At 46.8% G+C, this 14,474-nt stretch overlaps 1 protein-coding gene across 1 annotated transcript in view; it reads right to left on the minus strand.

Moving 5' to 3' along the window:
• Positions 1-493: 493 nt before the first annotated feature.
• The window catches only part of SORL1 (sortilin related receptor 1), a 154,159-nt gene continuing 140,178 nt past the window's right edge, over positions 494-14,474 (minus strand). The window contains exons 44-49 of the mRNA XM_008690173.2: positions 14,224-14,388; positions 12,740-12,914; positions 11,453-11,559; positions 8,973-9,165; positions 6,288-6,500; positions 494-4,883 (exon numbers count right to left, since the gene is read on the minus strand). Of these exons, the coding sequence (XP_008688395.2) occupies positions 4,816-4,883; positions 6,288-6,500; positions 8,973-9,165; positions 11,453-11,559; positions 12,740-12,914; positions 14,224-14,388 (921 nt within the window). The 3' untranslated portion in view covers positions 494-4,815. The remainder of the gene's footprint in view (positions 4,884-6,287; positions 6,501-8,972; positions 9,166-11,452; positions 11,560-12,739; positions 12,915-14,223; positions 14,389-14,474) is intronic.

The raw sequence follows: 14,474 nt of genomic DNA on the forward strand, positions 1-14,474 counted from the left end.
ATTAAAAACACCTGCCTCCCTCCTCTCCTGTTGCACGTGCTCCGGTCCTGATCAATGGGTCCACCTGCCATTCGGTCACCCTTCCGGGGAGCATGCAGCATTCCTCGCCACTCCACTGCCCAGGGGAACCCCCTCAAAGTGCTCTCTGGCACACAGCGCACCACACCGCTCTGCTTTCTTCTGCCTTTGCAGCAAACGGCGCCTCAGCCGACGTAGTGACAGCTTTAAGGGAGCCACGGCTCCTGTGGAATAACTCTGTTGACTTCAAAACAGCCACCTTGACATCTCCCCACTCCTCAACCAACACAAAGGCATCGTGTTCTTCAAGGATCCACCGCCTGAGACCACCTTGTTAATACCAAAACTGTTCCAGATCTTAGTGTTCTCTCGTCTACGAAAGAAACTTCCTTCTAAAACAGGCAAATCGAATGGTGTTCGGAGACCGCATTAATTTATTGCACTCAAAAGAACAACTCGAGACACACGTAGAGAGTGGATTTTCATAGAGGTGTTTCCTTGACCCAGTTACATTTTTATTCAGTGAAAAAAGTTGACACTGAGACAAAAATTATCGTAAAATTGTGCGACAATATAGTAAAATCTTCAGCAGAAATCGGTGATTTGGAAACGTATCAAGGCAACTGAAATCATAAATGCCTAATTTCACTTTGGAGAGAAACAAGTATACAGTGTTTCACTTTAAATAAGAGCAGAGTAGGCCTTTATTTTGCTGCCAATACTTCGATTTTGCCTAAAGTTTCAATAATTCGTAACAAGAGTCTTTAAATGAGAAATGACACGGGGTATCTGAGAAGAGTGTCCCACTTCGGCACTCATACTTTCTTCCATTTGCATTAGTATACATGAAACGAATACCATTCTTGGGTTACTTGGCTCTGAGGATTTAGTTCATAATATGGCTGCTCAAAATTAGTGGGCAGAAACATTTACACAACCTATCTATCCTCTCTCAACCCGCATCCAACGGTGGTTACCATTCTGAGAACGAGCTCATTGTCTGTGTACCCAACTACCCATATCTCTTGCTATCTACTCCATGTCTCAGTCTTGCATAGAAAGTAGTCTATATAAACTTAATGCACTGGCTTTTATTACACAAAAATTGTACCTGAAAGGCAGCACACACTCCAGTTAATAAAAATAACAGACAAGGAATGTCAAGATACAATCCCAACAAAGTGAAGATTCTGCACAAAGTTTTAAGAGTCAATTCTGAAAATCAATATGGAGATGGTATTCAGTTGACTTATCTCCCAGAACCTTTCTCTGAGGGGTCTCCCAGCTCTGTCGAAGGAAGAGAAAAATCTCAGGGATTCACCATGCCCCACATTAGTAGGGAAGTGACCAATCAAACCTAACAAGATGAGGTTTCTGCCCTTAAGAAAACAGTAGGACGATAATCTTACAAGATAGAGTGACTGTTGGGTGGATATTTGAAGACAGGATTCTCCAAAGGGAAGTGGGTGATTATCTCTAAGAGCCTCACCACACCATTGCTCTCCCCTGTTCCCCCCAAAACAGCCACCGTTTGAGAAGGGGTACACTCCTTAAATGGCTGAAGCACAGTTTAATCTAGTAGGCCAGGATGAAGGGCAGGAGAGACCACAGAGCTGTGTGTCCCACACCTGTCCCACCCAAATGTCCCTAGTGATATGAGCAGAGATGGAACCCCAGGAACCTCTCTCTTCCCCAAGTCCAAAGTTTCAACCAGTCACCCAGCATCTTAACCTTGTACCCAGTATGCCAGGCAGCCAGTCGTTACTGGAGCTTCTCCCCTGTCTGGAAAGATCTGCATAGATGTGGCTCCTCCCTGGACGCCTCTGCAGAATTCTACTCTGTCATTTCATCCGCCTGGACCCGTGTCTCACAAAGCTCGAGGGGCGTTCAATACATAAAGAGGCAAAATCACCCTCCAGAGAAAATCTGGACACATGCCCCCTGCCTGCCCAATTTCAGTGGTCCATTAGTGGCCCACCGTGGTCCACGTGGCTGTGGGCTTCCGACATGCTAACGTGCGCTGGGAGAGAACAACACCTTTTCCCTGCACAGTGTGGACTTCTGAGGTGGCATCTCCACGAGGTACAAACAAGCCCCTTCTTCACGAACGACCAGGGGCTCCGACTGGTCACAGCGAAGACAATTACGTGGTCACTTTCAAAGGCTGCACATACTTTCTGTTCTCATCTCCTATGGTCACTCCAACCTCTGGACTCTCCACAGACGGCACATCGACACCGAAACCCCACAAAGCTATGCAGAGGGAAGGAAGAGCGCGTGCTCGGACAGTTCATAAAAATATACAATTTACACGTAGCTGCGTCTGCCTAGCTTAGTCTTCAGAAATGCAGCTCTTCTGTGTATATAGAAAATACTCTAGCCCGAAAAGGCTGCTTTTTCTCCAACAGCACAGTGGCGTTTTCCGAGGAGAGGGGTGATGGCCAGTCTATACAGTACGGTGCACTAAGCGTTGGGAGGCACTGGTAACAAGAACTGGATGCTCAGAAGTGTCTCCAGTTGCCGACTGGAGACACAGGCTCTGCAGAAAGGCTTGCCCGCGGAAAATGGAAAACAAAGTCTCAGAGCCTTTAGATTAGCTTTTACGAACGCCAACAAAAAGCTGGCAGGAAAAGAAGAAAATATACTTTCTAGTGGTTCAATGGAATGACTCTGCCTCCCACCAGACGGTTAATCTTTCAGCTACTTAAAGAGCTTTACTAAAGGGGTGGAGGTGGGGGGTGGCGCTTGGAGTCTGGAACAAAACCCCAAGACAAGATAAAGCCAAAGAAATTCCATTCTTTACAAAAGTCACAAAGGAAAGAGAGCAGAAGAAGGGGAAAAAAGGCTGGAAGGAGGCTCATCACGACCACTGCTTGGTAAAATAAAACGGAGCCTTACCCACAAGACACACTACATGTCTACAGTTGAAAATACTCCTCATTTAAAAAATATATATATAAATTAAAAATTTTAAAACTAAAAAGTTTAATTGGCTCTTTGTTTCCCAATCACTAGATAAGAACAAAACTATATTCTTCACCCAAGAATGATACTTTTGGTTAAAAGAAAGCAAATACTTGTGAGAAGGTGATGTGGTGCATCTCAGAGGACATGGGGTCTTTACAAAGCTTGCATATAAAGGACACCTACTCGGAAACATGACTTTGGAGTATCCCCCGAGCTCCCTGCTTCTCAGCTGAGAAGCTCTGCAGTGAGGCTCATACAGCAGGAGTCACAACGGCGCTGGACGTCGGTGTCTACGTCCCGAAGCCTAAAGGGCGCGCATCAGTCCACGATGGATTCCACGTACCTATCAAGTGGCCATGATTTGAATACCGGGGTGGCATTTAAAGGCATAAGGAATAAAAGCTCAGCTTGTGTGATAGAGAGAATAAGGTCTAGTGTCGCTGTGACTGTAAGTCAGACAGAATGGCCTCAAATTCGTCCATCTCCTGGATCTCTGTCGGAGTGAACAGCACTCTTTACACTGGGCAGGGGTGCGGGGGAAGGAGGTGGAAGGAAAGAAAAAAAAAAGAGAAGGCACTGACCCAATTCCAAATGACTGCATATATCAGGTATAGAGTTTTAAAGACAGTAAGCGGCCACCTCAACACAAATACAAAACTCTACATTCGAGGGGCACCTGGGTGACTCAGGCGGTGAAGCGTCTGCCTTCGGCTCAGGTCAGGATCTCAGTCCTGGGATCGAGTCCCGCATCAGGCTCCCTGTCTCCCTCTGCCACTCCCCCTGCTTGTGCTCTCTCACTTGCTCTCTCTCTCTCTCTCTTAAAAAAAAAATAAAAATCTTAAAAAAAAAAACTTTACATTCGAGATTCTTCAGTGGTAAGGAAAAACAAAGTATCCGCAAAGGACAGATTAGGTACTCCATCTGCCGGTGTATCTCCCGTGGCACAGACCTAGAACGCTCCCACAAGCAGAGTCACTTGTTGCGATGGCCACGAGCCCAGTGTATAATAAAGCAGTGTTCTCATCGTGTAGCGTGGGGAGCTAGGTCTTGTGCAGAGGCGTAGACGGTAAGATTCCATCCATTAACGTAAGGGAAGAAGCTGTTGCTGGCAGGGCTTCCTGATGCAGCTCTGTTGAACGGAAACCGAGCAATGATTCAATGTGCTCTCCTGCCAAAGACCATTATGTGACACACGAGTGCCTAAAAACGGACGGTTTCTGGAACGGCAACAACACTGCTTCTGTTCCCCACCCCTCAACCCTGCAACCCCTCGAAACGCGCAGAGCTGGGTGACCACGAAGGCCTTGCCTTATACAGAGTCCCAATAAATTAACAAAATTACAGAAAAGAACCTTCCCCCACAATACACACAAACACTTTCATATAAACTAAATCCAAACAAAATTTAAAATTTGAGCACACTTTCAATGGGGGGTGGGTGGGAGGGATTCCACCCATCACCCTCTCTTGAAGTTTTTATTAAATACATTTCTGTGTCTTAGAAAAATAAAAAGAACGGCCAATTTATTGAACCAAAATTATCTCACAGACTTAAAAGCATGCCCAGCAAGCACAGCCCTGTAAGACTACATTAATACGAAATCAAAGCAATTTGGTTACTAAAATCAACCTGGTTTGAAGTTCACAGTTGATTACTACAAAGTTTATTCATTCCTTTCTTTCCTTTTTTTTTTTTTTTTGTTTTTGTTTTGTTTTTGGCCCATATAAAAATAACATATTGCAACTCAAAGTGCATCTTTTAAAATAAACCATCAACTATCTTTATCAAATAAAATATTTACACCATTTGGTTTCTAGTGAGGAGATCTTTCAGGCTATCACCATGGGGACGTCGTCTGAAAATCCAGTTATCATAGGAGCGTCTTCATCATCCTCCCCTAAAGGCAAAACAGTCGGTCCTTGGTGAGTTCCAGCGCATGCACCCAACCCCAGCTCCCACCACTCCACCCCAGCTGCTCCCAACGCCACCATGAGCCCCAGCCTGGAAAATCAGGACCGCAGCCCACCAGGCGCAGTAGCCAAAGCTGAACCCCAGCTCAGCTCCCCTCTGACACTCTTGGGTCAACTTCTCCCCCATCCATGGGTGGCCAAGCTTACTTTAATGGTAGCTTGAACGTTATTAACCAAATATGGAAAGTAAATCTCTTGGGAAGGAGAATCTTATTACCTACCCCAAAGCCCAACAGGTCATTTAGCTTCCCTAATTTCAATTATCCACACCCTATGTTAACACAGTGAAACTTCACAATCTGTTTTCTCTGAACCCACACTGCTCTGAGGGAAGGGATTTTAGAGGGGTTTAAGCTTCTTGAGGACAGCTTCCTAGACTAATGGATGTCCCTTTGTGGCCCCTGGTACAATCTTGTGCAAATCAGTTGTGATCCACATTCAGTGGTCACTGTGTGGTATCACCATGGGTCAAACGCCTTTTGTAACAGAGCAAAGAACCCACCCCATTCGTGCAAAGCAGACCAAATATGTGTACAAAACAAGACAGAAACTAAGAAAAAGAAGGAGCAAGTCTAACATCAAATTATCCGTGAATGGGGAATACACAAGTACTTTACAAACAAAAAAAATTATGACTGGTTTACAGAAAAAATAGGTATGTAAAATGACATTCAGCAGTCTGCGTTTGGGGAAGGGCCCCCAAAACACCTAATTTATTATATCAAGTGGTCTACTAGCTCTCTTAGCATTTAGTAATTTGAGCATGTAGATATTTTAAAAGGGATCTTTCTTTTTGCCATATCATGTTGTGGATACAGGAAAGAAGAATGGCCGGGGGCGGGGGGGAGGCAGGAGGTCGGTTCCACTAGTATCAGAAAGACAGCCAGCCAGACGAAAAGGCCTTCTTTAGACAGAAGTCATCTGGGAAAGCCTGACTTTTTCTCCCGACTAGGCTCTTCCAAGATAACAAACCTCCAGGTCCGTGAAGGATGAGAGGGCTTAGAAATTCATGAAAATCTGCTGATATTCTGGGAGTATCCAAAGCCCAGGGCCTTCCTATCCTTCCTGTACAAGGCAAGCTCCTACCAGTTCTTCCCCAAAACCACTCCTGGTCTCAGGCCAGGACCACACCACGGAAGAGAATACGAGGATTTTAACACAGAAGCAAGATCAAAGCAAAGGGCTTCAACTGGTTTCACCTAAAGCAGTGAGATCACTGGTTAATGAATCCCGTCTCTACTGTCAAAAGATGCGCTTAACACAGGTATGTCCTAACCCAGGAACGGGCTTTGCGGGGGTCTGTGCGGGAAGGAAGCACCTGCCCCACTCACCCAGGTCATCCCCCGAGGAGAAGATGGCCGAGCCCAGCCTGGAGCTGTAGTGGCTGTTGGCAAAAGCCGTGAAGCTGCTCTGCAGCCTCCGATGCTTCGTGTACAGGACGGCAAAGCCCACCCCCAGGCTCAGCAGGATCAGGAACAAGATGGGCACGACCACGGCGGCAACGTCAGTGGATCTGGCGGCCTGGAACGCTGACGCATCCCCACCTGCCAAGGCAAATGCCGACACGTAAGCCTCGCGCGCCGGGGCTGGGGAGCCGACCAAGCAACTCAACACCCCACCCTCCAGAAAAGCCTACGAGTCGGCAAACAGTTACCCAAGCCGCCTGCCTGGTGTGGCGTGTGCCTGCACGGGACGCCCGACTGTTTCCGACGCCTTGCCACGAGCTGACAGACCACGGGCCTTGTGCATGCAAATACGGTAATTACATTAGCCTCCTAATCATGGCCTTGTTGTTTATTTAGATAATCTCTTGGAAGGGAGACCTTTGTTGGGGTATCAACATTGATTTCATTAGCATTATTACTTAAGACCACTTGCTTGCCTTACATAAGAGGATGTGAATCAGACCACTAATTAACGAGATTGCAATTATTTCCCCCTACTTGGCACCAAAGTCACTCTGAACTGCAATTACCTGAAGCCCCATTAAGTGATACAAACGAGATTCCTTTACTGCAACACTGACTTAACAGCTCGTGAAGTTTTATGAGCTTTTCTTTTTTTTTACTTAGATAAAAGAGAGACAAAACCTTTCCATACATATTTCACATTTTTAAAATGCTCTTTGCAGAGCCAGTCAGGTGTCTATGACCTAACAATGATGCTCACTTCCCCATGTCTTTAACAAATTCCAGCTCTATGATGATGTGCTGAAGATCCGCCCCAATTGGCCTCTAGGGCAAAGCCATCCCCCACCGTTGGGTTTGGCTGGGTTTGGGCCGGTCTTGAAAAATGCTGGGGAAAGTCTGAGCCTGAGGGCAGCAAGTGGAACCCGGGAGTCAGTTTGAGCTACGGAAGCACAGTGGACCTTCCAGGTCCCATAAGGAGCCTCATCAGGCCTGAGTTCACTCCCTGGGATAGGGCAAAGTGGTGCAGGCCAAGCCTGTGCCTCACGGGGAAGGCTCAGTAGTTACCCAGGGACTCATCCCAACCAGATGTTCATCAAGATGGGCCAGAGAACAGCCACTGCTTGCAAAGCCCAATCTAACAACTCAGAATCCGTGCCTTTCTCTCATTATTGACCTACAAGAAAAAGCTGGGGCAAGATCTTATGTCGTATGTCCCAACCTAACCCCAACTGTGAAGTGGTAAATTCGGGGGATGCCCTTGGCTGGAGCAGTCAGCAGAAACCAGTGTGGTGCAGGCAACAGGGGCGAGGGAGAACCCCCTCCCCCCGCACCCCACTTCTGAGGGGACAGCAAACATCAAGGGACAAGATAAAGACTAATCGAGGCTTCACAGAGAGATTCTTTCTGCTTGACGATTTTGGTTTTATTTTGAAGGCAACACTCTTCCCAAAGTCTATTTCACAGTCGCTAATTGGTTTTACTTAAAAAGGAGGCTCTTTTTAGGGAACTCTAGGTTAACAAGACTTTTGTTGTTTGTTTTCTGTAAGACCTTCTCAGAACCTCTAGGATGCTGTGATTCTGCAAAGGGATGCGGTTTGCAAGGCTTTCCTTTTAGGGAGATGCCTGGGAAGCATGACATGTTGGAGCATACGACAGCCCTAACGCAAGCTCTTGGCTTGAGCGTCCGCGACTTCCTGGCTGGGAGTCAAAGGAACGAAAGAGACCAGTGGCAAAACGTCTGTTGATATCCTGGCCAAGCCACTACGATAGGAGCAGTGTTTCCATGTAAAGGAAAGGGTCCTCTCCTCCACCATCAGCACGACCCAGCACCAGTATCTGGGACTGTTCAGAAGACAAGACGCCAGGACAAATTCAGGTTCTGCTCTGCACTGACCCCTAAGATGAAGGGGGAGCTATAAAATTGCTTACTCTATAGGAAGGAGGTTATCTACTGACTTGGAAGAACCACAGAGAACATTAGCATATTGGAGGCTCTGAAAAGTCCTGCAAAAAACAAACAATAAAACTCACACTAACCTAGTGTTTCCCCAGCAGACTCTCCTTTCGAAACAAAACCTATTTGTAACCTATTCCCTTTCTTGGGCCTTACGTTCAGAATGTGGTCACTTTGTAACCTCAGCTCCTCACAGCACTCCTGGGTAAGGAAGTATTTGTTAAATCAGTGCCTGATTAAATTGATAGATAAGTGACTTTCTTTTGAACTGAAAGAATTTTTTGTTTTGTTTTTGAGAGAATATTTTAAGTGCACTTTAGAAAAAGACACATCTTGGGGTGCCTGGGTGGTGCAGTCAGTTAAGCATCTGACTCCTGGTTTCGGCTCTGGTCATGATCTAGAGCCCTGCATCAGGCTCCTCGCTCGGCACAAAGTTGGCTTGGGATTCTCTGCCTCTTCCTCCGCCCCCCCCGCCCCCGCTTTAGCACACGTGCGTGCTCTTTCTCTCTCTCAAACAAATAAATAAAATCTTTAAAAAAATAAAATAAAATCTTTAAAAAAAAACCCAAAAACCCAAATTCATCGCACCATGCTACATCCTTCATCAATTTCCCCAAAACTGAAGACGGAAACTGGCCCCAAGAGTGACTTACCGGACCCCAGCTCATCGTACAGCAGGACAGCGGGCTCCCCACAAATCTGGCTGCCAAAAAGACATCTCGCTTGCACAGTGAAAGTGTAATTATGCCCCAATTTCAGGTTGGAAATTTTAAAGAAATTGTCAGTAGTGTTCCCAAGGTAAGCAGAGATATTCATGGCACTATCAAACATGTGTATCTCATAGCCCTGAAAACAAAGACATGAGAGATTGTTCAGGAAGTTAAATAAGGAATCTGACAGCTTCTATTACTGGTTCCAACTTTATGTGAGCTCCTTATTGCAGGCTTTTATAGATGCTAAAGCACTTTGGGTTTTCTTCCTAGATCTTTTTACGTTACCACTGAGATAGTGGATTCAGAAAATGGTAATTTTCCCATCCCAAATGTCTCAAATAACTACCACGCCCACTTACGAGCTGCAAAGTGGAAGTGAAACGCGTAGCCCTAATAAAAGCCATTTTAACAAATATTCCAGTACACATTCAAAGTTCTGGTCAACAGTGCACTTGTCTGAAGTAATATTAAATGCCACAAAGAATCTGGACAAGTCAGCAATAGTTCACCATAATGGGATTTGACCAATAATAAATCCAGGTCGCAGTGGACTCCAGCAGTGGGGTAAGAAAAGTCAGGACATTTCTCGGTAGAACAGCGTGTGGGAACTCCATCGGCAGCCCGCAGCTAGCTCCCCAGGTCCTCGAGGCTGATGGTGGCCCCAGACTAACCTGGCCTTGAACAGAAAGCACTTCAAGATCGGGCTGGGTTCAGAACTGACTACTGGACTTCTCTGCTAATCTCTAAGTACGCCAGTGTCAAAGCCACCAACTCCCACCCCGTCAGCGGCAAAAAAAAAAAAAAAGACATCCTCTCTTATGTACTGGGCCCCACTGCATACTCACAGTCTCTTGGTCCCAATTCCATTGACCTATTCTCTGAACTCTAAGCCCCCAGGGGGGAAAAAAGGACATGCCACCTGCTTATGTGAAAACCCTCCCTCCACTGGGAGCAAAGTATCGACCTGCCATCTCAACCTGAAAGCCAGGCTTCTGCCCCCTAGGAGGGACCCCTGATGACAGCTGGTGGCCAAACTGGGCCTCCCCATGCCACCTGCTTGGAATCCCATTCCTGCATTCTCCATTGGAAGCTAGCCTTAATCATTTTCTATCTAATATGTATTTGCTGTAGAACATTTGCCAAATACATAAAGGTATAAAGAAGAACATTTAAATGACACGAACATCAACAATTTATTTACCTAGTCTTCTTCTATTGGACATTAAAGTTGTTTCTCCTTTCTTGCTATCAGAAATAAAACTGTCCTCAATAGCCTTGTACATAAATTCTTGATGTATATCGTTTCCTTCGACTAAGATCCCGAAAGAATTGCTGGTCAAAGGGTGTGAATGCTTTTCATGTTTCCGATACATCTTACCAAAGTGCCTTATGGAAGGCATTTCCAATTCGTATTTCCAGAGTGCTAATCTCCCCAGCTACAACTCGTACTGGTAATACTCTTCCCCCAAAACTTAGCCTGTTTAATGTGAACGTGTCCTCTCTTTGTGGTTCGATTATTAGTGAGGTGGGTCCTTCTTTTCTTTCACTTACAGCTACTATAATTTTTACTTTGTTCCCCGTACCCTTTCCAAAACCAGGATATTTCTGTTTTGAACTGCTTTGAAAGCTTCCTTTACATTCGAGTATATTAACATTTACATGTCACGGTTGGAAGAGTTGTGAGAATTTTCGAGTTTTAATCTAGTTGTGCTTCTGGCCTTACACTGTGACTGTTTACAACCCCAGCACTCTTCGCCACCACCGTACCCCGAAATAGCCACGGATTATTTATTGTGTCTCTCTTTAGCTCATGCTTTGCTGACCATGGGGACAAGCCAGGTCCACTCAAGAATCTGTCCACCTTTGGGTGGCAGATCTGTTCCCTGATGTCACTCTCCTTCTCTTCCCACTTCCTGTTGTGAATACAGTAACTGGTCTGCCAATGACAAAACAAAACAGTATTTTCCGTAGGTCAACAGACTATCTTCAAGCACGTCGTGCCCCCTCAAACATCACTGGAAAGAAACCACGAGGCCAGGCTGAGGCTGCAGCTCAGCCCCTGGCACGGGAGCCACAGCGCTGCTCTCAGACTGGCTGCAAAGGACGGGGCCCTGGTTCTGATGCCCAGCCCCATCCAGCTTCAGCAGGCACAGTGCGGGCCCCAGCCCATTTCCCTGTCTTTAGGGAAAGACAAGTTCAGGAATGAAAAGTGCTTAGTGCAGAGATTCTCATCTTTAATGGGCAGTATAAACATTTCACTAATTAGCAAGCCCACAGAAAATGGTCCTTTAATTCTCAAGTTCACTCCCTTGCCCTATTCTTTTTCCCCTATCTATGCCAGCATGCTGTTAACGAGCTCATCTCTAAAACTGCATTTCAATTAGATGCCCAAAGTCATTGAGAAGGAGGGAGGAACTCACCCTGCTTTCATTAAAATGCTTTTCCTTCAAAGCTAGACTTTTCCAAAACAGAAGAACGTGGTCATTTTCTGTTATGATTTTTAAGGCATCAGGTGCGGATAATGAAACTGAAAATTAAAGATGAAACAGGACACAGTTAGTGGCTATAGACTGGAATCGCTGTTTTCTTGTCTGAGTAGATAGACAGATTAGATAATGCTAACTCGAGGGGCGCCTGGGTGGCTCAGCAGGTTGAGCATCTGACTCTTGGTTTAAGCTCAGGTCATGACCTCAGGAGCCTGCTTGGGATTCTCTCTCTCCCTCCCTATCGCCCTCTGCCCCTCCCCCACCCCCCTTACGCAGTCTCTAAATATCAATAAAATATTAAAAAAAAGAAAAAAGAATGCTAACTTGAAAGGCTAGGTTAAGGAAGAAATAAAACACACGTGTTGCTTAGCACAGAGCTTAGCACACGGTAGACACTCTCTAATTGGCATCTCTTTTGTTGTTGTTACACTTTAGCCAAGAAATTTGGACAGAACCTAATTTAATGGCCCTCAGAGCCACGGATGGCCAAAACCAAATTGGGTGGGGGAAAAAGGGAAGGGAAGGGATGGACCACAGTTTCCAAGCCTTGCTGGACTTCTGCTCTGGTTCCGATCTGCTTTCCCGCTCTCCCTCATCCTGCCCCAGGGCCTGAGGAGACCCAGAGCTCAGTGAGGAGCCAGGGCCTGTGCTTGAACCTAGAGCCCTGGAGTGACACTGTGAGTCCCGCCCAGGCCCGCTGCTCACACCGGCGGCCCGGTGGGACTGAGCCTCCATCACGGACACTCTGACACTGTCTGCTGCTGCCCAAGCAGCCGAGCTCATTAGCTGCTTTCTGAACCAGACCCTGACTGCTGAGCCAACCCCGGGCTGCGGCAAGGCCCCTTCAATCTACTGCGCAGTTACTGGTCTCCCTCCCTGGCTACACATCACCCTGCCACGAGGAACCATGTGACTTCAGCCCCAGTTCCCATCCTTGGCTCTCGAGGCAAATGTTCACGTTTATTTCCTAACTCTTTTGGGCATTCCTGCTCTTCTCCCCCAAAAGTGTCCAAACCAGCTAGACAGAAGGAGAGTGAAAAAGGACACAGCATGTCCCCCAGGCCACCACCCTGCAGCCCCAGCACTGGAAGCCCACCCCGCCGGGGCCGCTGTGCATACTGAAGGGGGTATTTGTACTTCCCGCTGTTAAGGTCTAGGCATCCTAGCAGCCCTGTGGGCCCCTTGCTGTGTGAGAAGGACCCGAATCTCTCTCCCGTTTACCTGTGGTGATTTTTATACTGGAATCTTTGCTCATGTTCCCCAGCTGGACGACGATGTGGTATTTCCCTCCAGGTTCCAACTTGGAAAGGGTGTATTCCACAGTACTGTTGTGGGTTTTTATTTTGTAGCTTCTGTCACTCTTTCGTATTAGATCTTTGACAGCAATTGCATATAACTGGGACAAGAAAAAGAAACCTTAATGGTAACCAGAAACTTGGCGCTTTTTTACTCTTTACAATTCAACGGTGGACGATGTAAAACCTGAGTGTATCAGGGGCTGGGACCCACAGCAACCACCTTCTGAGCCCCGCAGCCTGACTCTGCTCTCTGGAAAGCCTCTGGGGTGGGCAGGTCCAGACTTGGAACAAGGACTCACTCCCAGAACTATGCGGAATTACTGATTCAAGCCAAAAAATGAGCCTAGGGAAAGTCACATTCATTGTGGCATGGCACATAGACTGGAACAGGTGAGAGCAATTCAAATTCAGTGTTCAGTGTGTCTCCCCAGCTGTAATAGCTCTGGGTGGTGTCAGACGACACAATGAAAGGACAACAAAATCTACTTATTGTCTCCGGGTTGCTTTTTACATATGTGGAGGCAAGGGCAAACATAGGGACATGTGGTAAGTATAGGAAACTCAATCATCAGGAAGATTTGGAGAGTCAAGGAGAGGCTGAGCAACCGAGTACTGAAAACCACCCACCCCTAGGATGAGGGAGAGGGTGGAGGGGCTGGAGGGAAAAGCAGCCTGGGCCAAAGGAAAATGAGAGCCATTTTCCGGAATTAATGCCTCTTCTTTTATTTATTTATTTCTTAATTTAATTTAATTTTTTTTTTTGAAGGGGGAAGAAGGGGCAGAGGGAGAATCTCAAGCAGGCTCCTTGCCCAGTACAGACCTCAGTCTCATGCCCCTGAGATCACGACCTGAGCCAAAATCAAGAGGCGGATGCTTAACTGAGTCCCACAAGGTGCCCCTTGCCTCTTCTTTTAGAGCAAGCGCCAGTAAACTTTTTTGTAAGGGTTCAGATAGAAAATACTTTTAGGTTTTGAAGGCCAAATGGTCTCTCCCACAACTATTCAATTCTGCCATTTGTAGCCTGAAAGCTGTCACAGGTAAGATGTAAATGACTGGTCAGAGCTTGGTGCTAATAAATCGTATTTACAAAAACAGGCAATGAGGTAGCTGCACTTGGCCGGCAGGCCTTTGTCTGCCAACCTGCTTTAGAGGCTCAGGGAAGGGAAGGTGAGAAGGCAGAGAAGAAAGAGGGACAAACGAATAGAACAGCTGGAAATACTGGAGAAGGTACAACTCAGAAGAGGCATCTATGAGGACCCCATTTTTGGGCACACAGATATGGAGACGAGACCTCCTGCTGAGCTCCCACCTCCAGGCCTAGCTTTCCTGCCCCATGACAGCACCCCCTGCCCCATCCCCAACCATGCCAAGAACAGGAATGGCTGGCTGGACGCCTGGCCCTCTTACCAGGTCCTGGTCAGGAGAATCATATGGGGATTCCCACTTGATGACAGCTGAGGTTTTGCCGATATGAACCGCATGCAGGTGACGAGGTGGGAGCCTGCTGTCTGGGATCATCCTCACCACGACGTAGTCAGAGGACGGCCCTTGGTAGGGCACCACCACCCGGACCTGAAACCAATACCATGGGGACGCATGGAGTCGGCACAAAACCATTTTTTTTTTTAACAAAATAGTGACAGGTGTACAGAGTTAAA

This window comes from Ursus maritimus, unplaced genomic scaffold, assembly GCF_017311325.1.
Source record: "Ursus maritimus isolate PB19 unplaced genomic scaffold, ASM1731132v1 scaffold_16, whole genome shotgun sequence".
NCBI lineage: Eukaryota > Metazoa > Chordata > Mammalia > Carnivora > Ursidae > Ursus > Ursus maritimus.